This window comes from Harpegnathos saltator, unplaced genomic scaffold, assembly GCF_003227715.2.
Source record: "Harpegnathos saltator strain DR-91 unplaced genomic scaffold, Hsal_v8.6 scaffold38, whole genome shotgun sequence".
Taxonomy (NCBI): domain Eukaryota; kingdom Metazoa; phylum Arthropoda; class Insecta; order Hymenoptera; family Formicidae; genus Harpegnathos; species Harpegnathos saltator.
Genome location: NW_020230183.1, coordinates 962,378 through 987,059, shown reverse-complemented (window position 1 = coordinate 987,059; position 24,682 = coordinate 962,378). Strand labels below are relative to the sequence as shown.

Sequence of the window (24,682 nt, the reverse complement as noted above, 5' to 3'; positions counted from 1 at the left end):
CGCAGCTGGGATAATATCAAAGAAAGAGTCACCGGCGCGCGTGTCCGGACTGACGAAGCGAGAGCCGAGTCTGGCCTGACCTGGCTTGGCCCGGCGTTTCCGGTCCAGCGAGCGGACGGATGCGCGCGCGATTCGTCGTCGCGATAATTATCGTCGCAGCGTCGTAAAAGGACTCCTGTGCGCAATCGTCGCGCGCCCGTCGGCTCACCTCCTGCGCGCTCTCTCTCTCTCTCTCTCTCGCACTTTCGCTCTCTTTCTCCTCCCTCTCTCTCTTTCTCCTCCCTCTCTCTCTCTCTCTCTCTCTCTCTCTCTCTCTCTCTCTGACGAACACACGGACGATTATTCCGCGTACGTCGCGATTATCTCCGCCGATGAATCACCGCGTTTCCCGCCAACGAGGTCGCCGCGCGTCGCGTTTCCACACCATCCCCCGTCGTCCGAGTGTCGCGAATGTCGCGGAGAGGCGCGAGAATCCCGTGACCCCGAGGAGAGGAACTCTCTCGATCTCGCGGCACGATCGCGGACTCGCTCGACTGTCAAGATTACCCCACGTCCCTCCCGCGTCGCCTGGAGTCGCGCGGAGGGAGTGAATGGAAGTCGGCGGTCCGGAACGGCGACAGGAATTTTCGTAGCCGGTGCCGATCTCGCGGTGGTGGGTGATGGCGGTGACGACGACGACGACGACGACGACGACGACGACGACGTCGACGTCGACGGTGGTGGTGGGTCGCGGTGGTGGGCACGAAAGTCGCGGTTTCGTGAACCAGAAGAAGAACACGCAGGGAAGGAGAGGCGGAAGGGCAGGGCGGGGGCCACCGCGAAGAAAGGCACGAGCTATAAAAGAGCCGGCTGGCCTGACGATGGGCATCAAAACACCTCCGACATGAAGGTACGTAGAATCGGAACCGATCGCGAGTGCGAGTGCGTGCGCGGGCACGCACTCACGGTATATTATAGTACTGGTAGTTGTATCGAACGATCTCCCGAGGCACCGGCTTACTCTCGCGGATCGAACCAGCGATTATCCAAACGCTCACGCCCGCTTTCGTTGTCTCGTTGCAGGTGTTCGTAGTCACGCTCGTGCTGGCGTTCGTTGCCACCGCATATGGTGAGTACAATGGCGGGCTTACGGTGATCGTACGTGGCTAAAGACGGCCGCGGATAACGACGGGAGGGGAGAGGAGGGGGCAGGGGGTGGTAGAGGGTTGTCGCGCGCTCGCTCGCTCACTCGCTCGCGTGTGTCAAGTGTTCGCGACGTTTTCAACCCCCGCGAGAGTCTCGGAGCCGCCAAGTGGTTGATTGCGATTGATCGCGAGCGCGCCCAACGGTTCGCCAGTGCGCCGACGAATCCCGCGGTACTGTACTACCGCGCGCGGTCTGCTATCGATCGAACAACACCGAGGTTACATCGAATTAAAAAGAAAAAGAAAGGAAAAGAATTAGAGTTTGCTTCGGCTTTTAATTCTAACGTGGTTCCGTGGAAACACGGCCCGTGATGTCGCGACATAGGATTAATTTACCGATGGAATATCGAACGCACGTATCGTCGCAGCTGCGGTGCAATATTGCTGATCTTCTCGTACTTGGAATCACGTGTAATTAATCCGTTAATTAATTTGTGTATGAAGCCGGCAGATTTGTCGCGCATGATTCTAAACAAATTAATTACTGTCACTAATACCATTGTGTTACGAGGCGGGAGCTCTCGCTCGGGATAACAAGCTCACGACTGTAGCGGAAGCTACCGTCCGAAGTAACAACCGAGACGCGTGCACATTCAATTCCGCGGATTATTCCGCTCCTCTCCCCTCTCTCCGTCTTCCTAACCCAGCGAATCCGTGCGATTTTTCACGCGGCCGCAAACAGCTTGGCGGTCAGTGATATTAAATGATCTCGTGAGATTTAATCCGCCGGTAATTTGTACTCCTGCCCGCGCTGCCCTTTTGAGACGGCTTGCACAATCGGCGGAGCGCGCAACCGGTCTCTTTCTTGTAGCAATCGTAGAATACCTCGTAGTAATTTGCGGAGCAACGCGAGCGAGAGCGCTACCACCTGGTACCGGCTCCGCTCGCAGCCGCCACGGCACAAAAGAAAGTCGATAAATCGCGCATCGTACGAACACACGCGCTCTTCTCCCATCGTCCACTGTAAATTACAGCGCGGTTACGCAAAGCACATTCGCCGGTGCGCTGCGTCGAACATCATCGTCGGGCCAGAGCGCGCCGCCTGGACGGCCGATCTGGAATTCTCGGGTGCGGCGAAAAATAATCGGCTCGTACGTCAATTCAAAATTATAGGCGGTTACATAAGCAGCGGCGGAGGATTCGGCGGCAGCGGCGGCAGCGGCGGAGGATACGGCGGTGGTGGCGGATATGGCGGCGGTAGTGGTGGTTATGGCGGCAGTGGAGGTTGGAAATTAGGCGGCGGCGGCGGCGGCGGCGGATACGGCGGCGGCGGCGGCGGTCACGGAGGCGGCGGCGGCGGTTACGGAGGTGGCGGCGGCGGCGGCGGCGGAAAAATTATCAAGGTCAATTAAATATAAACTAAGCTTATACAAAGCTTATACAAATCAAAAGAAAAATAAGAAGTTAGGTAATTTCACTTCATATTGAGAGTTGCGAGAGCATGCTTTGTATTATTTTACATTCCATCTGATGTTGACTCTTGGCTAAGAAGTGTGATCTTTTGGTAATTTTCACACTTTTTTGTTTTTGAATCTTTGCATCGGGATCCATTTCTTCTTAAAGACACCGTTTCTTTCATTGTGAAATTTTTTTTTCACTGCGAAATTTTTATTTATTTACACTGGAGGAGGGTCCCCCTAAAGATGGGACAGAAACGTTTGTAAATATCTTAATAAATTCTTTATAATTGTGCCTGTTCATCGACGTTATTCGATGTGTCTGTCGACCGGCGTTAGCTTTCACTTGCCTAACTTATTATTTTTATTTTCATCATCAAGGTCATCACGCTTAGCGGCGGTAGCGGTGGTTACGGAGGCGGCGGTGGTGGCGGATACGGCGGCGGCGGCGGAGGGTGGAAATTGGGCGGTGGAGGCGGCGGCTGGAGCGGCGGTGGTGGCCTCGGTGGCGGCAGCGGCGGCTGGAAATTCGGCGGCGGCGGTGGAAATGGCGGATTCGGCGGCGGTGGCTGGAAATTTGGTGGCGGTGGAAGCGGCGGATACGGCGGCGGTGGAAGCGGTGGATACGGCGGCGGTGGCGGAGGTAAGATGTCATTTATTACCAGTCATCTTATCGAAAATCTCGTTATCGAGATAAGGCCAATAGGACAATTGCACGATCGAAAGAGCGAACCGGTGAAAGTCAGTGCACGGCCAAAAGAGAACGGGAGAATACGAGCGGCCTTTTGAGTTCCCAAAGCGCAACACGAATTGTCGTTTGTGCATATGTGTATATGTGTGTGTGTGTGTGTGTGTGTGTGTGTGTCGATAACGAACGCGAAATTGCGCACGATGCACGTGGCTTTCGTTACACGTTTCGTTATATACGGGTTTCTTTTGAAGCGAATAAACGAATGAACGGCTAACCGCTAGTCGGCTCACCGCGGCCATTAATATATCAGTAATATTTGCGGAATATATTAGCACGTTTCACGCGGCTGATAAATTATCCTTCCTTCCGCGAGCAAGAGAAGGGCCGTCGAGAGAGAGAGAGAGAGAGAGAGAGAGAGAGAGAGAGAGAGAGAGAGAGAGGACGTGCTCGCGTTAAATTAACTTTCTTCTTTTGAAAATTTATTACCGTGTAATTTCCATTCTTTCTCATTATCGCCGCTGCGCCATACGCGGCCCGGCACACGCGTTAATCGCGGCTTTATTTATCGCGTAAATTAACTTCCAGGCTGGTGGTAATGCCTACGGCATTCACGTGCAGTCGGAGCGAAACTCGTGCGCTGATCATCCCGCGCGTATCTCGGCTGTAAGCATCGATCGTTGGATAAGGAAATCAACCCCCCCGCGTCCGTCCACCACTTCGCCCCTTCGATCTTCATCGGGAGAACTCCTCTTCATCGGAAGACCAGAGGAGGCAAAAGACCGGGACACATCACGTCGAACGCCCGAAAAATCCCACTCCCCTTTGCCGCCTATCATCGCCCCGGATAAAGATTCGCGTCGTGAGGGAGCTTCGCGGTGATACGCACGTACGAAACACCCTCTCTCATCTGCCCCTTTTTTCGTGGCGTTTACCCTTCACCGAGTTACAGGGGTATCTCTCGCGGAAACACTGAACGATATCGTCGCCCCGCTTCCGGCTATTCGAACCTGCCGGCGCGTCGTCTGGAGGAAACGACTTCCTTCACGACGGCACATTTTCCACCCTCGTCCCACTGTGTATCCCGCCGTCCCTGCTCTTCGCCACTCGTCCCGCTCTTCTTTCGTAATCCGGAAAATCGGCGGACGCGTTCCGTTTACGAGCGAATCCCGCGCCTGATATTTCAATTCCACTTCCTCTCGCGCGCGACCTTTCTCCGCGCGACTCCTCCGATCCAGCGTTCGCTTCCCCATACTTACCTCTCCCTCTGATGAGAATCGGAAGAGCGTCGCGGGGCGCGGCGCCGTTCCGGCACGACATTTAGCTCATTATACACACGTAGAGACAATCGCGCGAAATCTCGCGTGTATACACTATCGATAATATTATTACCTTACTGCCCCTCCTACTCCACCCTCTATCTCCAGCACGATCGAGCAAAACGCGAGGCGAACAACTGCAAAATTACACGGGAAAACGAAGAGAAACGAAAGCGCAGGGACCAGTCGCTTTCAAGCACTCGAAACGTACCGCACGAACTTCTCTCTTCCCCTTGTTTTTCCATCCTCTTTTTGCGACCTGGACCACTCCGTTCGATTCAACGATCCACAATAAACGAATCATACTGGTAGAAATATGATGTGTTGACTTTTGTTTCATTATTATGCGTCCAGCGAACGGCGGTAGCTCTTTCTCTCTGTTCCATCTACCGCCTCCCCCCTTCCTGCTTCTCTCTCTCTCTCTCTCTCTCTCTCTCTCTCTCATTCCCGAGAGCGCCAGATCGAAATATCTGTAACACGCGCGCGCGATCGCGCGCGGGTATACGCGGGAGAGAAATGGAACGCGGCGGCGATCGCCGGCGCTACCGATTTAGCGATTTCCCGCCGTCGATTTATGTATCCGCGGCGATCTCTTGCGTAACCGGAGCGAAATTAAAACCGTAAACGCCCGGCGGCAAGCCCCTGGCGGCGAGCGGGGCAGATATTGCCGAACGTATGGATTTACTATCGACATTGGCATCGCGAGCGCCCGCTCGCTTTGTATTACGATATTGCCTCGATCGCATAAATATCGCGCATATTTAGGTGCGCTTTTTCCGCGCGACGTATTACGGTCTTTCCCACTCGTGATACGCATGTGCGTGCGCCATCGAAAGGCGACGCGTAAAATTTTAATTAGCAATCAAGCCGCGACAGCAGCGACCGATGCCCGCGGCAGCGGTGCAATCGCAATCGGCCCCGGCGATATTCCGCCGGACGTTTCGCTCAACATTGGCCATTTACCGTAAGTTTCATGCCCCGCGTCTTGCGTTCCTCTTGCGCTCCTCTAACGTTCATGGACCGGCGAGATCGTGCGGACGGTAACAGATGGTAGTCGCGACGTTTTTACGACGCGCATATATATAATCTCATAAATCGTGCTGCGTAAAATTTTCATCGATCTTTAACCTTCGATCGGCATACGCACGGCCTTTTTATCGCATAGGAAAATCGCGTAACTCCGCGTCGTCGTGACGTGATCCGACGTGGTCCGTCCGTACGACCCTCCGTCTGCGTTCCCACGCGAGCGGCGGCTCTACGGTTACACGTGCATTTTTTAATTCTATGAGATTACATCGTGTCTGGGATAAGAAGCGAGGGAAAAGGGAAAGAAGGAAGGAAATAAGCGCGTCGCTTTTAGCCCGAGCATGCGAAATAAATGGGATCGGTCTAATTAAGGAGGTCGCGTAACAAGCGCGAAATTCAACGTGCGGAGCACACAACGTGTTCTCTCTCGGATAACCGTCAAGAGACACGTACACGTGACACACACACACACACACACACACACACGCTCGCGCGCGCGCGCGCGCTGTAAACACACAACAAGTTTCTAACGTATGACAGCTGCGTGACTTCGAGGTAATAACCGTGCGAGCAGTATCATGCTAATTACGTTTCTACTTGCGTGTCATAAAGCAGCGCGACGCGATTTGTCGCACGGTGCAAGTTTCGTCATTCTTTCCGCCGATCATGCTCGTCGATGGCGAAGCATGCACAATTACCGTCGCAGTCGCGGTGCCCATAATTTTGTACTTCAGTCCCCGGCCGGTTTCACCGCGAGCACGTATCATCCCCGGCACGCGAAAGAAATCACGACTCTTTACTGTTTAATGACTTTGCGTATCTTTGCGTTTTAATGACACGGATCTTCTTACTCCTTCGTGGGCGAATTCACGCGAGTAATAAGCTCTCGTAAGCGAGAAAATAATCCAAGAAGACTCGATGAACGCCTCTACGTGATACTTCATCGTGCTTAATTTCTTTTCGCACAGTCGCGCGATGCCGCTTCGCATGCCGTTAACGTTCGTCTGCTCGCGTTCGAAGTCGGGGGAAAACTTGATAAAATGACCCATCGTAACCAACTTACATTATGTCATATTACATGGCCGCGTGTTCGAGTGTGATCATAAAACATCTCGTAAAACGATGATCACCCATCAACGTAACGAATCCCATTTTAGTCCTTTTCGGTTTGAAAGATCGAGTTATGCGTTAGCGGTCATTAGCGCGTCGCGACGAGACGGCGTCGAAAAAACGGGACGACGGCGGGGATAGGGGGGAGAAGGGTACCGTCATCGGAACGATGCGATAACGACAGCGGGCACGCACAGTGACGGCTGTGAAAGCCGCTTACGGCCATCGGGGGTTGTATCCGCGCGACTAGTGCCTTTCGGTTGAACTTTAATGCATCCTATTCCTATTATTCGTACCTCCCGTTGGCCGCGGCAGCTCTCGAGGCAGCCTCGAATAGAACGCGCCCGCGCTAATTGGATCCTCCAGATCCGCGCTTTGATTAATTATGATGAAGTGAGCGGGCGAATGAGCGGACGAGCGGATGAGCGAGCGAGCGAGCGAGCGCGCGGCAGGTCTTCGAGAGAATCGCGAGAGTCGCTCGCGCGCGAACAACGTTCGTCGATATTACTTTTTTATTCGCGATCCACGATGCGATCTCCCCTCCCCACCCCTCTCCCCGCGGCCGCATCTCTTACAATTCGCGCTGAATGCCTCCTCCCGCGATCCTGTGCGCGCGTCCGTGTGCTGTGTTCATCGCCGAATAAAGGAACGAAGCGTCCTCCACGCGGCTTCTTCTCTCTGGCGGAGTCCTTTGGATTAAATATTCCATAAATAGTCCATGGATTAAATAGCCGACTTGGTTTACACGGTCCACGCGCGCGGCCTACTTTCTTATTTTTTACGACACTCGTATGGCGTTACGATGAATTTTATCTAGAAACTTGGGTCTTTCCCTGATTCTCTCGCTGAGTGATGTTCTCGCGAGTCTTCCTTCTTCTCTCTCTCTCTCTCTCTCTCTCTCTTCTTCTCTCTCTCTCTCTCTCCTCTCTCTCTTTTTTTTTTTTCTCTCTCTCTCTCTCTCTCTTCTCTCTCTTCTCTCTCTCTCTCTCTCTCTTCTCTTTCTTCTTCTTCTCTCTCTCTCTCTCCTCTCTCTCTCCTCTCCTCTCTCTCTCTCCTCTCTCTCTCTCTCTCTCTCTCTCTCTCTCTCTCTCTCTCTCTCTCTCTCTCTCTCTCTCTCTCTCTCTCTCTCTCTCTCTCTCTCTCTCTCTCTCTCTCTCTCTCTCTCTCTCCTCTCTCTCTCCTCTCTCTTCTCTCTCTCTCTCTCTCTCTCTCTTCTCTCTCTCTCTCTCTCTCTCTCTCTCTCTCTCTCTTCTCTCTCTCTCTCTCTCCTCTCTCTCTCTCTCTCTCTCTCTCCTCTTTCTTCTCTCCTTTCCCTCTCTCTCTCTTCCCCCCTCTCCTCTCTTCCTTCCTCCTCTTCTCCTCTCCTCTCTCTCCTCTCTCTCTCCTCTCTCTCTCTCCTCTCTCTCTCTCTCCTTCTCTCCTCTCTCTCTCTCTCTCCCTCTTTTTCTCTTCATGTCCCGGCGCGCGAAAGGATTATCTCTGATATAAAAACACCTCGCTGACTATGAACGAAGTTGAAATATATTGAAAAAGTACGCGAGTGACTTTACGACCGACTGAATATTTTATCGCGAGCGGTCGCGTGCAACAGATGCGATCTTTTTCTTCTTCACTTTCGCAGCGTATAAAATTGTCTGATGAGACATCGAGTGCGAGTCCGCGAATTGTCGATGGCGTGATTCGTTGGTTGGAATCGTTGGTTGCGAAAGCGACAAGACGCTCGTAACGGAGATGACATTTCGAACGACATCCGATTCGGTCGATCATGACGACGCTTAGCAGTTACATTAACGACATGTTCGACGCTCATTCGGTCGGTTGGCCAATTACATTTCGCGTGAAGGCTCTTCAACATAGACGGCCGCGCTACATCCATGGGCCCATAAATTTATTGGACGCTGATGGCTGCGCTGCGTAACAATCGGCGACGTCCAAATTACCGTGCGGGCAGGTAATAATTCAGGCGTCGATGACGCCGACAATCATGACATCCGGATTGCGTACTCTCTGCCTCTCTCTCTCTCCTCTTCTCCTTCTTCTCTCTCTCTCTCTCTCCTCTCCTATTTATTTCATACTCACTACATATCCTTAATTTATATCAAAATATGCGTTGCGCGACTTTTCATTCACGACTGTCACGAGTAATCTCGACGAGATCCGATTCCCGTCACGTTGTGCGAATCAGCGAGCAGGAACGGGGTGAGACGAAGGAAAAATAAAAAGGAGCGCGAGAGAGAAACGCACGGAGCTCGGCGAGCGCCGCTTAAAGGAACAGGAAAACTCGATTCCTTTCGTGTAAGCCGCGACACTTGGACGACAGTTTAGAACTCCATAATGTCGCCGTTACCTTTTCCGCTTGCGAGCCGCACCAAGCCGTCATATACCTTGTACCGGCAGTGATACTGCCAACAATTCTATCCCGGTTAATGGCCATCGATGACGACGAGCAATTAAATTAGCGCGGATTACGAAACGCTAGGTAGTGTATGCGAAATGAACAAGGACAACGGAGGAGGAGAGGAAGAGAGGACGACGAGAGGGTCGCGCGGGCGGGGAGAGAATGTAGATATAAATTTGGGATAGGCCGGCTAGAGCGGCACGATGTTTCAAACACATCTGTGCCGCGTGTGCGATCATCCCTTCTCCATCTCTCTCTCTCTCTCTCTCTCTCTCCCTCTCTCTCTCTCTCTCTCTCTCTGTCTCTCCCGCTTTCTCTCTCGCCGTCTCTCTCTCCCACGCAATTTCTCTCCCTGTACCTGCCCATCCCCCTGCATCCACTCTCCTGGCCCGACTCACCCTCGTTCATTCTCCAGCGTTCTCTGTTCCCCTCGCCGTTTCACCCGTTCGCACGCGCGCGCGCGCGCACACACGTCCGACCAAACCGGCGAACACTCGCCGTGCCAAACCCGAATCGACCTGACGCTCTCTGTAGCCGATTACAAATCTGACCAATTAGGCGCACGCTGCGCCTGCCGGATGGGAATTGGCGAACGTTCCGAGGGCGCTAACGTTGGCGCCTAACCGTTGCGCCGCGCTCTCTCCTCGAGTAGATCGCTACCCCGATCCAACAACGACCCCCGTCCGCGCACTTGGTGTTCGCCATTCCTTCTTCCTCTCGGGATTAATATTAAATGCGGCGTCTGCGAGAATCCCGACTTTGATCGGGAAACATGGCTAATTAACATCTCCCCGCCGTCACCCTCCGTCTTACGGCCGAGCGTAATTGTCGGCCTTGTTGAGTCGCCACCTCCGACGTTTTCGGCTCGCGCTTTTTCATCTTCCGCGCTTTCGTCGTCTCCGCCCTTGTAATATGCCGGAAAACTGGCGTGTTCGCACAAACCTGAACGCTGAACCACGATCAACTCTCGCGACTCCTTCGTCGGTATATACGTTGAAACGTTCTAATGAAAAATGTGCCCCGCGCGGACTCGAAAAAAAATTCACCGGCTATGCAGCCGTCACAATCTACGAAAGACGTTTCATGTTTTACAAGCTGGATCCAGCTTGTCGCGTTCAATTGACGCGGGGTCAATTTGTCCTCCCCACTTCCAAGTTCGCGGGGGGCGAACGACATGGACAGACACTCGTTTCGGGGCTGCGCCATCGATACTTTGCAAACTGCTTTTTCAATATTTTGTCAGAAGCGCGCGAGTCGTTGGCCGCGCTGTTTCCCCACGGCCCCGAAAATTCGAGTGCACGCGCACCGCAGCGGGTTATAATTTATTATTCGCTGTTGGACCAGCGGGTGCGATCCATACAGGCTGCTCGCGTACGCGCATACTAGCAGTAGTTTTGTAAAAAAAAGAGAGTGGTGGAGAGGGAGAGGGAGAGAGGGAAAATGAGAAAGAGTAGAGGAGAAGAAGAGAAGGGGAGAAACAGGGCGGAAAGGCGGCGGAGCGAGACGAGCGGCGCGAGATGAAAAAGAGGAACAGGGACAAAGAACGGGGGAAAATGCCAAAAAAGAGGAACGGCGCGGCGGCGCGCGGTCGTGTCGGTGTTTTATTGCCGGCGGATTTGTCGTATTGACCGACACTGCGAGCGGGATGAGAGGGAAGGAAGACGAAAAACGAGAGGAGAGAGAGAGAGAGAGAGAGAGAGAGAGAGAGAGAGAGAGAGAGAGAGAGAGAGAGAGAGAGAGAGAGAGAGAGTGACACTCGTCCATCGGCGTTCGATGAAATCGGCCAAATCGAAAGTTCGGAGGATCATTCTCGCGCGCGAGTAGCTTATCGACGGGGCCCGTAATTTCGCGATGAACTTGAGAACTTTGAAAGTGGACCAGCGAGCTTCAGCGCGACATTAAGCTCGCGGTCGGACGTAATCGCGAAAGTTTAATATTTGAGAACGAAAGAGGGCGAGAGTGACGCTTGGTCCATTGGCGTCTGGCAAAATCGGCCGAATCGAAAGTTCAGGGCATAATTTTCGAGCGAAGGCTTCGTCGACGAGGGGAGACAATTTCGCGGTAAACTTGATGAGAATTTTCGAGAAGCGACCGGCTTTCTTATCAGCGACTCTCCGTATAACGCGAAGTATAACACACGGCGGAACGTAATCGCGCGAAGACATAATATTTTGCGATTGTCGAACAGACGATCATACAAATCTACGATTGCCGGCAAATTTCGGCGTGCGTTTGTACAGCGCGAACGTCTTCAGTTCCTCCAGTAGTGTAATCGAGAGTAAAGTTACCGCGTTCAAGCACCGGCCCAAAATTTATTATCGCCGGCAATGATGTAATCTCTGCCGACTCGCAGCGCATAGCGCTCAGTTCCGAAGTTGCGGCAGCGAGTTATTTCGCGCGGAATCGCCCCGAGAATTTCGACGTATTCGTCAAGTTACAGAAGCGCGCGTACCAGCGCGAGACTGTAAGCGGAGCTCGGCTTGAGAGACGGGGAAGTGGCCGGGATTGTTGCGACGGGCGGCCCAATGCCGGCCTACCCAGAGCAGCTTCGTAAAAATTACACGCATTCCCGTCCACGGCGAGCGATACCATCAATCCACAAGTCTCGGGAATAAAAGAACGGTGAAATGAGTCCCGCTGTGTGAATCGTCCGTTGATTCACAGCTCGCAAGCCCGCTGTGCCGTTCCTCTCTGTCTTCCCTCGCCATTTCCTCTTCACCCGAACTTTTCGCTTTCCTCCTCCATCTCGTACTCTAGGGCGCTTAAACCTCCGTTTCAATTCCTTCTTTTCGTCGTGAGGGGGTCGAAATCGCGGACAGAGCCCCGTTATCTCGCGAGAATCACGCGCTCGGAGGGGCAGGATTTGAGACACGCTCGAGATGCACGTATACGATGCACGTTACATCGCCGGCACTTTCCGACCTCGGCAACGCCAACTTCGAAATTGCTACGCACGTGGAACTCGATAATATCTCGCCCCTGGCCTTTCGGCAAAAATCCGTGGCAGATTCACGACGAGCGCGATAGTCGCTTAGTTGGGAAACTATCTCGTTGACGGCGCACAATCCACCGGCACGAAATGGTTAACGAGTACGATATTGTCCCGCCGGTTTAATTCCGCAGTGGCAATTTTCGCGATCTTCATGGTCAATACTCGTGAGAGCCATTGTACGCGGTCGCCTGGGGAGAGAAGGAACAATTTCATTATGGGTGATCCAACGTTTATACTAATTCGAATTTCTCAAATTTACATCCATTGACTTCTCTAAAGTCGTTTCAAAGTAATCTTGCCGCGGACTGATCTCTTCCGGTAACATTATTAAATAAACGAATACCAGACCGATAATAAAGTCTGACGTCTCTGGCGATCCGAAAAAAGAATCGGATCGAGAGCGTATCTACGCGAGGAGGAGGCGGCTCTCCGTTCGTTTATCTTCAACGTGCATAATCAATCTATTGCTAACGAGAAGAGTCGAAGCTCGCCGACGGCCGGCGCTTTGGCTACCAATCGAAACGTGTTGGAGTGGATGGTGTTCTGCTCGTTCGTTATTCCGCCGGTGAGAAGGAGAAAAGGAAGAAGAAGGAAACGTACGGGAGAGAAGGGAAAAGAAAGGGAAACAAAGTTGGCGGCAAGCGGAGCAAGGGAGACGCGGGGAGGGAGCGAGGACCCTTAACTCGATCTCAAGTTCGACTTGGAAGGCTGACGTTTCCGTCCTTCAACGGACGTCGCACTTTAAACGCCTACTATGACGACGACGACGACCAGGGAGACGTGGGAGACTCGGCTCGACTCTCGCACGACTATGCACAGACATTCTGGCCGGCTGGCTCTCGAACGGCGAGTGAACGTAAATCTCGCATCGATGGCACTCGGCCACTCTTCCTAGTTACGTGATATTCTATAAGACACCGGCCACCGAGATCGTAATGGGTTCTTTAGCGGTAAGTGTGTCAAGAGCCGCGGGTGCGGATGTAACGTAATAAACCCGCCTCTCGATAGTGCGTCGCTCGCAGCTACTTAATGTGACAATTCACGCGTAATCCTCATACGAACACACACGCGTCATTTATTCCGCCGGATATCATCGTCATCGCCGGGGGATGAATTTGGGGAAACATCTGGGGAAACACGGGTCGTCGTCGATGTCGCGCGAATTTTCCACCCGTGCGTGTTTTTCTGCTATATATTTTTTTATCCCGCTACGTTTATATCGGCGTTACACAGGCTGAAAATATGTTGATCGAAGTTTGATTTCGAAAGCTGAAAACACAAAGCGGAAGAAACCCTGCCCGTTTCCAACGGGCCTGCAGATATTACGAAAGAAAACAAACACCGCGAATGAAAACAAATGCCGTGTGCCGTTCTTTCCCCCTTTTGTTTTTCTTTTATTTTACAAAATAGAAAATACGATTTGCGAAATCATACGGCGCGAAGCGCGAGATTGACAACGCGACGATCAAGTCGCGCGATTCGCGCCGACTCGCCTGTCGATAGCGGCGCCGCTCTCACGCGAGGATTTATTTAGAGATTCAGCGTAGATCGCGCACGGGAGGGAGGAGGACGCGGACAGCTAGAACAGCGTTAAATAAATTTCGCTCCTTCGACGACTCTCAACACTCTCATCCCGGCATACTGCGGGAGTATACCGCGCGAGATCCCTCGGTCTACAGACGACACACTCCACGTTCGCACGTAAAAAATTCACTTTGCATTTTTACAATTCACCGCCGGGAGAAAGAATCGACGTGGTATTGCCGCCGGCGTAGATATAGTCCTTCCGACACAGTCGACGAAGCGTCCGCGCCGCTTCGCCGTCGCTCGTACTCCCGCACTTAAGGCACTCGTCTCTCCCGACAATTCAAATTTTAATTCAATTACGAGGACGACGAGGCGCACGCCCGTCCGCACCCGCGAGCGCGCCTTTCCGCTACGTCTTCGTCCTTTCCGTCCACTTCTTTTTCTCTCGGAACCGTCTTCTTCTTCTTCTTCTTCTTCCTCCTCCACTACTACTACTTCTTCGTTCCCCGTCTCACATCTTTACCCCTCTGGGCGAAATCTGAATTTAATTATGACCCTTCACGTAACCGTTTTAGCACCCACACCACCGTCCGTGGCCTATCTCACTCTCGCATCGTCCGCCGCCGCCGCCGCCGCCGCCGCCGCCGCCGCCGCCACAACCGGACGGAAAGTCGCGCGGCCGACTACTCACCCCTTCGATCCCCCCCCCCCCGGAGTTGGAACAAGCTCGCGCGCGAAGTACTTTAAATCTTAAAGGGCATTTAATCCCTCCATTACTTCTCGATCTTTCCGTTCGCGTCTCATCGAATCTCCCGTCGTCGCGACGGCGACTTATCAATCTCTCGCGTCTGCGCGCCTATACGCGGCAGATCGAAGCTCCCGTAAGTAGCTAAAGACGGAAGTAGTCAGCCCTGCGTAATAATGAGTGCTCTTTCGACGTAACTGGATGCGTTATTACGCACGTCGTATTGTCTCGTACTCGTCATGGAATAGGTCTTTATATACGGGACCTTTCTATCCCGTCGCATGATATTTGGATAAAGATCTCCTGAAAGGGAAATAGTGAGATCTTTGCAAAACACTTTGGAATAATAAACAGCCGTTTGCACCGTTGATATCTCGTGGCGATCGCGGCCGTAGCTACGCACAAGCATGTTTTTTTCCAATGTGTACTTTCTTTTCTTTCAAGCATTCCTTTCAACATGTTTCTTTTTCTCAAGCACTCGCTATCGTGGTTTAGGACACTTTATCGTATGACGTGTCTACAAACAAGAATCCAACTTGGCGAATGGTAAAGTCAACCTAAAGGTTTCACTTATTTGTAACAATCAGTCTGCTCGCGGACGCGGACGCGGACGTGCTAGATTTTAGAATCGTCAGTAATCGCGGAACCTTCAGTTCGCGATGCTCCATGCGTGATTCACGATTCGCGCATGTTGCCGAAACATTGCAATTTATCACACGATAAACTACATATAAACGTGCACATTAAACGAAATTGCAACTCCCGATTTTATCTCCGACTAGTCGAGTCTGTAAATCCGCGGAATAAATCAAGACTTTTCGCCGATGGCGTCGAAGAGTTGCGCGTTAAACGTCACTGAGAAACGCGATTATTGTTTGCGTAGTGAAGCGAAGTGAAGTGCAATCAACATGGGACGACGCAAACCGAAGGAAGGTGGATGGAGTTGCCGAATACGGCAATGGATCTGGTCAGACCTGGTTGAAACAAAACAGCGGACGTGAATGCGACATGGTGAGTAACATCAGCGCTTACCACATAATATCACATAATGTAGTGCGTGCAATTTGTTTTGTAAATCGCGCACGTTGTTATTTAAGAGTATTCGGGACTCTGCTTTGGACACTTGCAAAATTTAACAGCCGCGTTGGGCGTGTGTGATATTTCGTTGACACACTTCGGATTAAGTATAATTAGAATCTAAAATTTTGCACAGACGTACAAACGTAAATTAAACAAAGGGATATTCGGAAATACGGGTATTCCTCGTGTGGGACTTCCAAAGTGTCAAATTTATTCCCGGCTATATTTCGCTCGGGCATTTTTCGGGAAATTATTATGCTCGCAAAATATCGCATCCGTGCGTGGCACTTGAAAGCACATTCGATATTTTGAGGCAATGTGTGCTCGCTCCGCGCGCGTGTATATCCGCTGGTATATTTTCTACGGAACCTACGGCGCGCAAGAACGATCATTCTTTGTGCCCTCGCTAAAGCCTTAGCACGCTCCTTCTAATGGCGCATTCAATATTCGTAATGAAGAACTGTACCTACTTCAATCTTCATTCATTCATCGCGAAACTCTTTGTCCGGCCCTTGTCCTTCTTCGCTGAATGCACGTACATACTTAGGATTCTCTTTCTCCGTCGCTCGCCAACCTTCCGCCTTGTTTCTCTCCCCCCCCCTTCCTCCGCCCCCTCCTCCTCCTGGTTCTTTACCCTCCCGCCATCCTCAACCCCCTCGCTATTTTATTTATTCGTCCAGCCGTCCTTGCCTCGGCATCGATTCCCCTCGAGAGACCTCGTAGCTTCCACGATAATTAAACTAATACCAATTAAACGTACCGACGACCGTTAATTAATGGTTTCTGTACCATTCGAGCACGGCTACCACCGCCGCGCCGTTTGTAATATTACGTTATACGCACCCGAGTTTGGGTAGTCGCTAATTTTAATGCCGCGCGGTCGTGCGCGGACTCTCCTCCTCTCGCAACGGAGATTACATTTTCTCGCGTAATGTTTACATAATTTCCTTTCTCGCATTTTGCACGCCTAATATATTTCCCGCGCTAACACCGCACGCCTTATTAAGCCCCACGAGCGGATTAATTTTGTAGGAGCCTGGTGCGCCGATTAAAGCAAGAAGCGAGGAAAAAAGAAAGAAACGGCTAATTACCCGGAGCCCTTATCGGCAAACGTGCGTGACACGTTAATTTGCACGCGGGGCGCGACGCGACGCGACGCGATCGCGCGTGTGACGTTTCGTAATCAAGTGTAGATATTTATATCTTTGGCTATCCGTAAAATATATACATATTTTTACATGAGCGTGCGCACGCGTACACGCGCGTTTACCTACTCGTATGTTTTCTCGATGTTTGGAATATTCGGCCAATTTATTTTACAACAATTTGAATACATGGATATTCAAAAGGGGCGCGCTCGTAATCCTCTGTTTTTGCGGGAACGTGCTGAGTCGAACGTTACGAACGAAATCACGCGAATAGCGAGGAATTCGGAGTGCGAGGAACGTGAAGATCGCAAAAATCCGGATTGGCGGTCCTTTCGGTACGACCTGGTATTTAACACGGTAGCGCGGGGGGTATTCTAATTAAACGGTACACGTCTGATCTCCGGATGGAATGCCAAGACCGGCATCGATTACCCAACCAATTTGCGACGCGACTCGCCGCCTCTCTCTCTCTCTCTCTCTCTCTCTGTCACCCCCTCCCTCCTCCGAGTCAGTTTCCGTGAATCTCTCCAGGAGGAAATGCCACGAATGCGGCAGTGTCACGCGTTTAAGATCGAAGGGTCCGAAAATACGAGAATCAAATCGGAGAGAGCCGATAAATTGACATAAACCACGAGGCGAGAAGGAAATGTTTATTTAGCGACACTGATTTTCACCGCTCGAGATCTCCAGCAAGAGGAATAATCTTCTGACGATTTTAAACGAAGGGAAGAGAGACGCCGTGCGAAACTCGCGAAGATTATGACGAGAAATTCACGGCTCCTGTCCTTTTTTTCTTTCTTTCTTTCTTTTTTTGTATTGACTTTTCAATTTCCCGGTCGCTAAAGCGCGAGTTTGCTCGTGCGCGCTCTCGTTTTCCAGTTTCAAAAGAACGCTTTGAAAGCAACGACGCGAGCTATGGAGCTTCTCCTCTCTGTGTCCCTAAGAACGCGATAGCGTAAGTCCCTGCGAAATCTCGCGACGGAAATGGAAAAAGCAAAGCGCACCGCCGGCGTACGCGGCGGCCGTGCGCGTCGTCGCGACTGCTGCGAGAGCCGCGGCACATCCGCCGCGGCGTTCTCTCGCAGCCGCGCTCCGGGTAGGATTAAGTAGAGACGCGTGCTTCCTGGTGGCTCCACGCCCGGGCCCTTAATTCGCTCCTCGAGGGAACGTGACCCGGGGATAAATTTGAATTTGCGCAAACTGCACTTGCCCCTTCGCGACGAAGGGCCGAAAGAGCGAGAGAGAGAGAGAGAGAGAGAGAGAGAGAGGGGAGCGGATAGGAGGATGAGAAAGGGAGAGAGGAGAAGTGGCAAGGCTCGGGCTGGAGTTGCTCTTCGACGGTGAGCGGACAGAGGAAGGAAGGGAGAAAGAGAGAGAGAGAGAGAGAGAGAGAAAGAGAAAGAGAAAGAGAAAGAGCTCCAAGACAACAGCCTTAATAGCCGGTACAATGGAGGCCAGGCGAACGGAGGGTGATCTTCGAGTCTTTTACGTCGCACTTGACGAAACAATAGTCGAACGAGCGAGCCGGTAGAGCGATAGACCGCCGCGCTGTCGGATTGGAGAAGAGGGTGTCGAGGGGCGTCGGAGGAGAGAATCGGAGTGTATGCCCGGTAGACGATGACGACGACGTCGACTACGACGATGACGACGACGACGACGACGACGACGACGACGACGACGACGACGACGACGACAACGACAACGACAACGACAACGCGGAATCCGTAGCCCCGGGTCGGGTTTTAACGACGTGCTCGGACACAGTCGTCGCGCCCCTCCGCCTCGGCTGCTGCACCGAGTTACCAGCGTTGCATGCAAGCGTTTCACCCCTCGCTCCGTCGCGCGACCCTCTAATCCTCTCGTCCCGGTTACCTTCACGGGGTCGTCTCACTCTCGGTGCTGCACGGAGCGAATGAAAGAGAAAGAGAGAGAGAGAGAGAGAGAGAGAGAGAGAGAGAGATGAGTAGAGCGAGACAGACTACACTTCACCGATACTATTATACCGAATACCGCGCGACCTGCGACCCTGCGCTAAACGCTCGCCTCGGCCGACGAAACAAATCCTTAAATTGAGAGAAGAAGTGAATGAACACGAATAAACTACGTAGGTGCCGCTTAACGGTTAGCGACGGTTAAGATATATCTCTATGTCGCGTGATAACTCGCGAACTGGAGGCCTCGCTTGAAAATGAAAATATTATTCCTCATGTCACACGATTATGTTTAGAAATCAAATTAAATGTGAATTGAGAAAAAGAGAAAGAGAGCCGGTAGATCGAAAGGGATCATGGGAGATCGAACGTGAAAAATATTTCACGTTGGTAGCGTTAAAAATATGGACGGCTAAAGCAATATTGACAGTAGATCGCGTGAGTAACGTGTCGACTGTGTGTGTGTGTGTGTGTGTGTATCGAACGAAAATTTATTCGTGCGAACAACGTATAAAGATTTTGAATATGCATATGTAAATGCGTATTACCGTAAAGTATATAAAATGTACGCTAATACATTCGCACGCGCGCGCACGGATATATTCAAAATTATTCACCGATTGTTCGCGAATATATTTTGCTCGCAAATCAAGCAACGTTAACGTCGCCAATCACACAATGAGCAACGCTCGACGCAAATTAAGACATAAATAAGTAATACGCGGAAACGAGAATGCTGTTCACAATGACCGCAAAGTTGCACTCCCATCGTGAACTACAAGCTCGTGTATTATTTGTATCAATTATCGCTTGACTATCGTCTATAAATATCAGTCTAGAAACTATACCTTTTCTCTCTCTCTCTCTCTCTCTCTCTCCCTCTCCCACCCTCTCTTCCTCCCTTTTCTCTTTTTCTCCCCTTCCGCCTGTTTCCACCGCTTATATTTCTACGTCTCCACGTGCCTTTTATGTTTCGAGGTTGCCCTGCGAGCACTCGTCGTTTAACATTGAAACTTTCGGCCGCCTCAGCCCTGTAATGGCCAACCCCCGCGGGCCATGTCCTTCCTCCGCGCCCTCCGGGGCTTTATTGCGTACGACGTTGCACTATCGACGATGACAGTCTCCCGGTGCGTGGAGGTTTCCACGCGCGACAGCAGATAACTCCTCGGTGACTCCAGCCGGTGACGAACGCAACGTGTCGCGAGGAGTCCGGCAAACTTTAATATACACGCAGCCAAATAATTAAACACCGCGATCGATCTCGCGAACTCTCTTTTGGTCGCGCCGGAAATAAAGCGATCCTCGACAGCAGGAATTTTCCTTTCAATCTTACGTAGAGAAGAGATACGAGTAGTGTGAGCTGAAGCGACAATATTCGAGAATATACGCGAGGAGAAATATTTTGATTCCGTCAATTAGACGTTGATATTTCGTGATTCGCACTTAAAAGTGACTGATTTTCCCGGCATTGTCGACGAGCTGCAAGCTACCGCGAATAAGATTCGTTCCCAGTGAGGTGGGAACTTCTTAGCTGAAATTAGAAGCGCGCGTTAGTGCGAGAACAGTTGCAAGAACGTGACGAGCCAAGTGGCATTCCTAAGTATCTAATCGTAAGTGTGTATTAAAACGTCATTTGTTACTGCCGCCGAGTATTTCTCGCTCTATAGCGACTTAGAGTACAAATAGCTAATAATCTGAGCTCCGGCGGCAACGACGTCCCTCTTAGCTGTCCCTCTTTCAAAGAAACATCTCGGCTCTCACGGCAACATCTTAGCTCCTTCTGCTAATCTGTTTTCCACGTGATGGATCGGGAAAAAGAGAAAAAGAGAGGGAGAGAGAGAGGGCGAGAGAGAGAGAGAGGGAGAGCGACTGTGTGCGATGCGATGAAAAATATAATTACGTAGATTACGAAGTTCACGGAGAGTGAGCGGTTCGTGCGAACGAATGTAGGCGAGGTCATTTACATATTAGAGAGCGCGCGTAAATATAAACACCGCGCGAGGCGAGCGAGCGAGCGGTAACTCTAAAATTGTTCTCGACGTTTCTCCCGAGTAATCTTGCGATGCTGAAGCGACTTACGAGTGACAGAATGTTCTCTCTCGGGAGGCTTCGGAAAAATTGAATAAATTCCACAATAAATTACAGCTGTGCGCGGGGATATCACGGGCGGGAGGCGAGGAGAGGGGAGTTAAGTTAATTAATGAGAGTGGCGATCCAAGCAGACGAGAGCGTCGCAAGACAGCGTTTGTTCCGTGCCAGGGCACGGTATAACGCGCGCAGCAGCCGGAAATGCATAGACGCTACGCGGTTTCGCGAGTAATTTATGCGCGCGCGTGGATATTATGCGCGGCATAATGTCGTCGAGAGCGTCTCTCGTACACAGAATGCGCGAACGCTACCACCCGCTTTCGTCCTTTGTGACACCTGCGTCTCGGCCGTCTATCCTTTCACCTTCTCCCGGTCCCTGTCCGTCCGCGTTCGTTCTGTTTCTTCGTTTATTTATTCGTTCGTTCGTTCACTCGTTCGTTCGTTCGTTCGTTCGTTCGTTCGTTCGTTCGTTCGTTCGTTCGTTCGTTCGTTCGTTCGTACTCCGCACGCGAATCCGTCTCTCGACAAATACCGGCGACCAAAAAGGGGCGGCTGCTCGCGCCCCTCTCGTCTCGTGAAGCTTAATCATCTGCCTGAAGAAATTCTACGCGAACGCAAATATATCCGTTGCACTGCCATTGTCGCGCGCGCAAACAGTCGGAAGAGTCGAAAAATGAAACAATAACGGAACGGGAAATCCAGGAAGACGCGGAAAAAGAGACTCTGAAAAATTGAGATTACATTGCGCGCGTGCGCACTCGCTGATCAACTAAAATTTATCACTTATTCGCGCGATCTTCATTATTTACGCTCGACAATGTCGCGCGCCGGCCGTGCGTGAAGTAAAACCACCGACGATGGCTTTTACGCGATATTCGGGAGTTTGAATTTTTCATTACTATCCAGCGTACGTCCATCATTTCTCGCCGGCGCGGCGCGACCGTCGCGCGCGCGCGCGCGCTGGTAAAACCTAATATAATCTAACACCTATAAAGGAGCGAATCTGGCACACCGCGGATGGATAAATTACCTTCGCCGGCGCGGCTGCAATCTAGAAAGTGATAGCCAATCGCAGATAACCGGCCGCGGTTGACGTAACAGAACCCGAGGCTACATATGCCGCAAGAAAATTACGATGTAGCTCTCTTAGTAAGTAACATTCTCCGGTTGCGCGGTTACCAAACGCCATTCAGCGAACAGTTAAATACTGTATAGTATTGGAGAACTCTATCTCCTCGCAACGGTGGGCTCCGTGTCTGGGAGCTCCGCGTCGGCCCTTCCGTTCTTCGTGCCACCTGTACTTACCTATCTCTCTACCCATCTCCACCAACCCTCTCGACGGAAATCAGCGTGCGCGCGCGAGAAAGAGAGAGAGAGAGAGAGAGAGAGAGAGGAAGAGAAATGGAGAGACCAAAATGTAGTCTATCGTGTAGACAAGACGTGGATGAATAGGAAGTTTCTCGTGTAAACCGCGGATAATAAATTTCCCTCCCACACGGCGTTAGCTAATAATCTAGTAAGCAACGATTAGTCAGAGATAATCGTGTCTCCGCGGCGGCGATCACGCGATGCACCGAAGCCCGGGGCTAATCGCGACGGAAGAAAAAAATCATGACGCGCCTTTCCTCTCGCTAACATTTCCTAAGCAGTAACAGCAGCAGCAGCAGCAGCAGCAGCAGCGGCGGCGAAGGCGGCGGCGGAGGCGGAGGCGGTGGAGGCGACGGCGGCGGCGACGGCAACGGCGGCAACGGCAGCAGCACCTCCGGTAAATGGCTAAATCACGTCCGCTATTCGAGAACGCTATCTCGTCGTGCGTGCGAGAGTGCGTTCTCTCTTCCCTTCGTCCTAGCACCTGTACCTCCATCCGCCTACCACCAACACCAGCCAGCCAGCCAGCCAGCCAGCCAGCCAGCCAGCCAGCCAGCCAGCCAGCCAGCCAGCCAGCTAGCCACCCACCCAGCCACCCAGCCACCCACCGACACCCTCTCGACGGAAGCCAACGTCGGAACGAGTGAGCGAGCGAGCGAGCTTGCGCGGCGCGAGCGAGAGAGCTTCCGCGAAGAGGGGCAACCACCCCGCTTGCTCGCTCGCTCTCTCGCACGCCTGAGAGAAGGACTCGCGGGGGAGGGAGGGGTGCGAGAGGCCGCACAGAGAGGGTGGCACGCATGCGCCCGGGCACTCGCGGGGCTTACCCGGCGCGGATCAGTCGTGGCCGGCGGTGCCGGAGGCCAAAGACTCTCGTCGCGAGGGTAGTAGACGCGCCGCGTTTTCCGCCGGACCTCTTCGCTCTCGGGTCTACTTACTTGTGTCCTCCTCCTCCTTCTCCCTCGTCCTCCGCCCCGCACCGCCACCCCTTCGTCGGTTCTCTCGCTCCCTCCGACCGATATCTACGCCGGCTTAGACTGGCCGCGCGCCGCGTATGCACCGCGTGCACTCCCAGCATCGCCGTCGACACCGCGACACGCTGCTCGTCCTCGTCGTCGGCCACCAGGTCCCAGCGCCGCGCGTCGAGCACGTTGCCGACGACGACGACGACGACGACGACGACGACGACAACGACGGCGAGAACGACGGCGACGACGACGACGACGACGCCGACGACACCGTAGACCGAGTGGTCCAGGGTGACTGCTGAAGCGGCAATCACGAGCGTGCCTCATCGTCGTCTTCCTTCTTCCTCCGCTCGCGGGTCACCAGGCGTCGAGCTCGGCCGAGCACAGGATTCGACCACAGGATCGAAGGATGCTGGCCCGCTGCCTAATCTTCGCAGGTAATCCGTTCACCGTCGAATCTCTTTCTCTTTATCTCTCACCCCTTTCTCCCTCGTCACCCTCTGACGCGCGATTCTATCCGGTTACGTTCGATTAAGCCGCGAGCCCCCGTTGGCAGTGGAGAAAGTTAGAACGGAGCGGACGCTGTACCGGAGTGCGTGCGGGCAGGACGAACTCCTAGTGCGGCGAAAGGGAGGTTTTTTCATTCGAGTTTTGAGACGCCTCACACCGGCCCGGTTCGCTTGATTGCGGATTAATCGCGCGCTGTAAACTGTAGCTCTGCCCTGCGATACCGACAAGGCGGATGGAAGTTTAATTAACGAAGATTAACGTTAACGCCGGCGCTGGTAAGCGGCGTTCTCGGAGGGAGGAGTGAATTGATATTCCCTCGCGCGCATTAGTGAACGGAAAAACCTCGCCGATGAAGTAATGATTTTTCATTTCTACTACGTACTACTACGCACATACACGCACGCACACACACACACACACACACACACACACACACACACACATGCACGCGCGCGCGCACGCACATACACATCGGCCTATATCGCGTACATTTCGGATTCGAGGAGACTCGCGCGTCGGACGAAGCTTTGTTCGTTTTCGTGCGAGTCTTCACCTCTCTGGCGATAACGACGAGGCGCTGAGGATTTTCTCTCCTGTTGTTCTCCGCCGGGTTTTAGTTTGCCGGAAACGTGCACTCGACGTACGTTCGACGGCTCTCGCCGTCGTTATCCCCCTCGATTTTCGATTAAATCTCGGATCCCGTCCGGAAGAACGTGATTTCTCTTTTTTCTCCTCACAGAGACGCGTACTTGTTCGTCGAGCGGCCAAGTGAACGGCTGGGCGAGCACGAACGGCGGCTGATACTTTACGACGGAAATTTCGAACGTTCCTCCCGTCGCCGCAATCGTGGGTCACGGTGCTTTATTAAAAAACATTTCGCACCCCCGCACTCCCGAGTGCGGTAAACGTTCGAAAGTTCCGTTCTCGGTGCCAAACAAATTTCCGTCTCGGATTTACTTTACGATCCGTCGCACACGTGACACCGCGCGCGCGCGCGCCGCAACATCCTATTTCCCGAAATGTGCATTACGCGTTCGTGGCGCGCGCGAGCTTGGCATACCGCGCCGCGTGGATACGATGAACTTTAAAGTTCGGTATTCGGTGCCAAGCGAACGATTCGCGCGGTTGCCGCGCGACTGTCTCCTCTCGCCTTGGTTATCCTGGCCTCTCGCAGGCGGCAGAATCCTTACGCACGTGGTTCTCTCT

At 52.5% G+C, this 24,682-nt stretch overlaps 3 protein-coding genes across 3 annotated transcripts in view; all 3 read left to right on the top strand.

The window, feature by feature from the left end:
• The first annotated feature begins 660 nt into the window (after window positions 1–660).
• Window positions 661–3,023, top strand: LOC109504110 (glycine-rich cell wall structural protein-like). Its single transcript, XM_025300683.1, has 3 exons — window positions 661–889; window positions 1,063–1,108; window positions 2,298–3,023. Exons 1-3 carry the CDS (start codon window positions 884–886, stop codon window positions 2,534–2,536), a joined length of 291 nt encoding a protein of 96 aa, XP_025156468.1. The 5' UTR covers window positions 661–883; the 3' UTR covers window positions 2,537–3,023.
• A 71-nt stretch (window positions 3,024–3,094) lies between these two features.
• LOC112589024 (uncharacterized) lies at window positions 3,095–4,905 on the top strand. The gene is made up of 2 exons (XM_025300682.1): window positions 3,095–3,224; window positions 3,858–4,905. The coding sequence occupies exons 1-2, from the start codon at window positions 3,129–3,131 to the stop codon at window positions 4,149–4,151; spliced, it is 390 nt and encodes a 129-aa protein (XP_025156467.1). The 5' UTR covers window positions 3,095–3,128; the 3' UTR covers window positions 4,152–4,905.
• Window positions 4,906–22,806: 17,901 nt separating this feature from the next.
• The window catches only part of Dscam2 (Down syndrome cell adhesion molecule 2), a 100,921-nt gene continuing 99,045 nt past the window's right edge, over window positions 22,807–24,682 (top strand). Inside the window, exon 1 of the mRNA XM_025300685.1 lies at window positions 22,807–23,403. Within this exon, the coding sequence (XP_025156470.1) occupies window positions 23,376–23,403 (28 nt within the window). The 5' untranslated portion in view covers window positions 22,807–23,375. The remainder of the gene's footprint in view (window positions 23,404–24,682) is intronic.

Coding starts and splice junctions, on each gene's coding strand:
- LOC109504110 (XM_025300683.1), top strand. Junction 1,109..2,297: donor GTTCGTTGCCACCGCATATG/GTGAGTACAATG, acceptor TCAAAATTATAG/GCGGTTACATAAGCAGCGGC.
- LOC112589024 (XM_025300682.1), top strand. CDS start 3,129: ATGGCGGATTCGGCGGCGGTGGCTGGAAATTTGGTGGCGGTGGAAGCG. Junction 3,225..3,857: donor ATACGGCGGCGGTGGCGGAG/GTAAGATGTCAT, acceptor ATTAACTTCCAG/GCTGGTGGTAATGCCTACGG.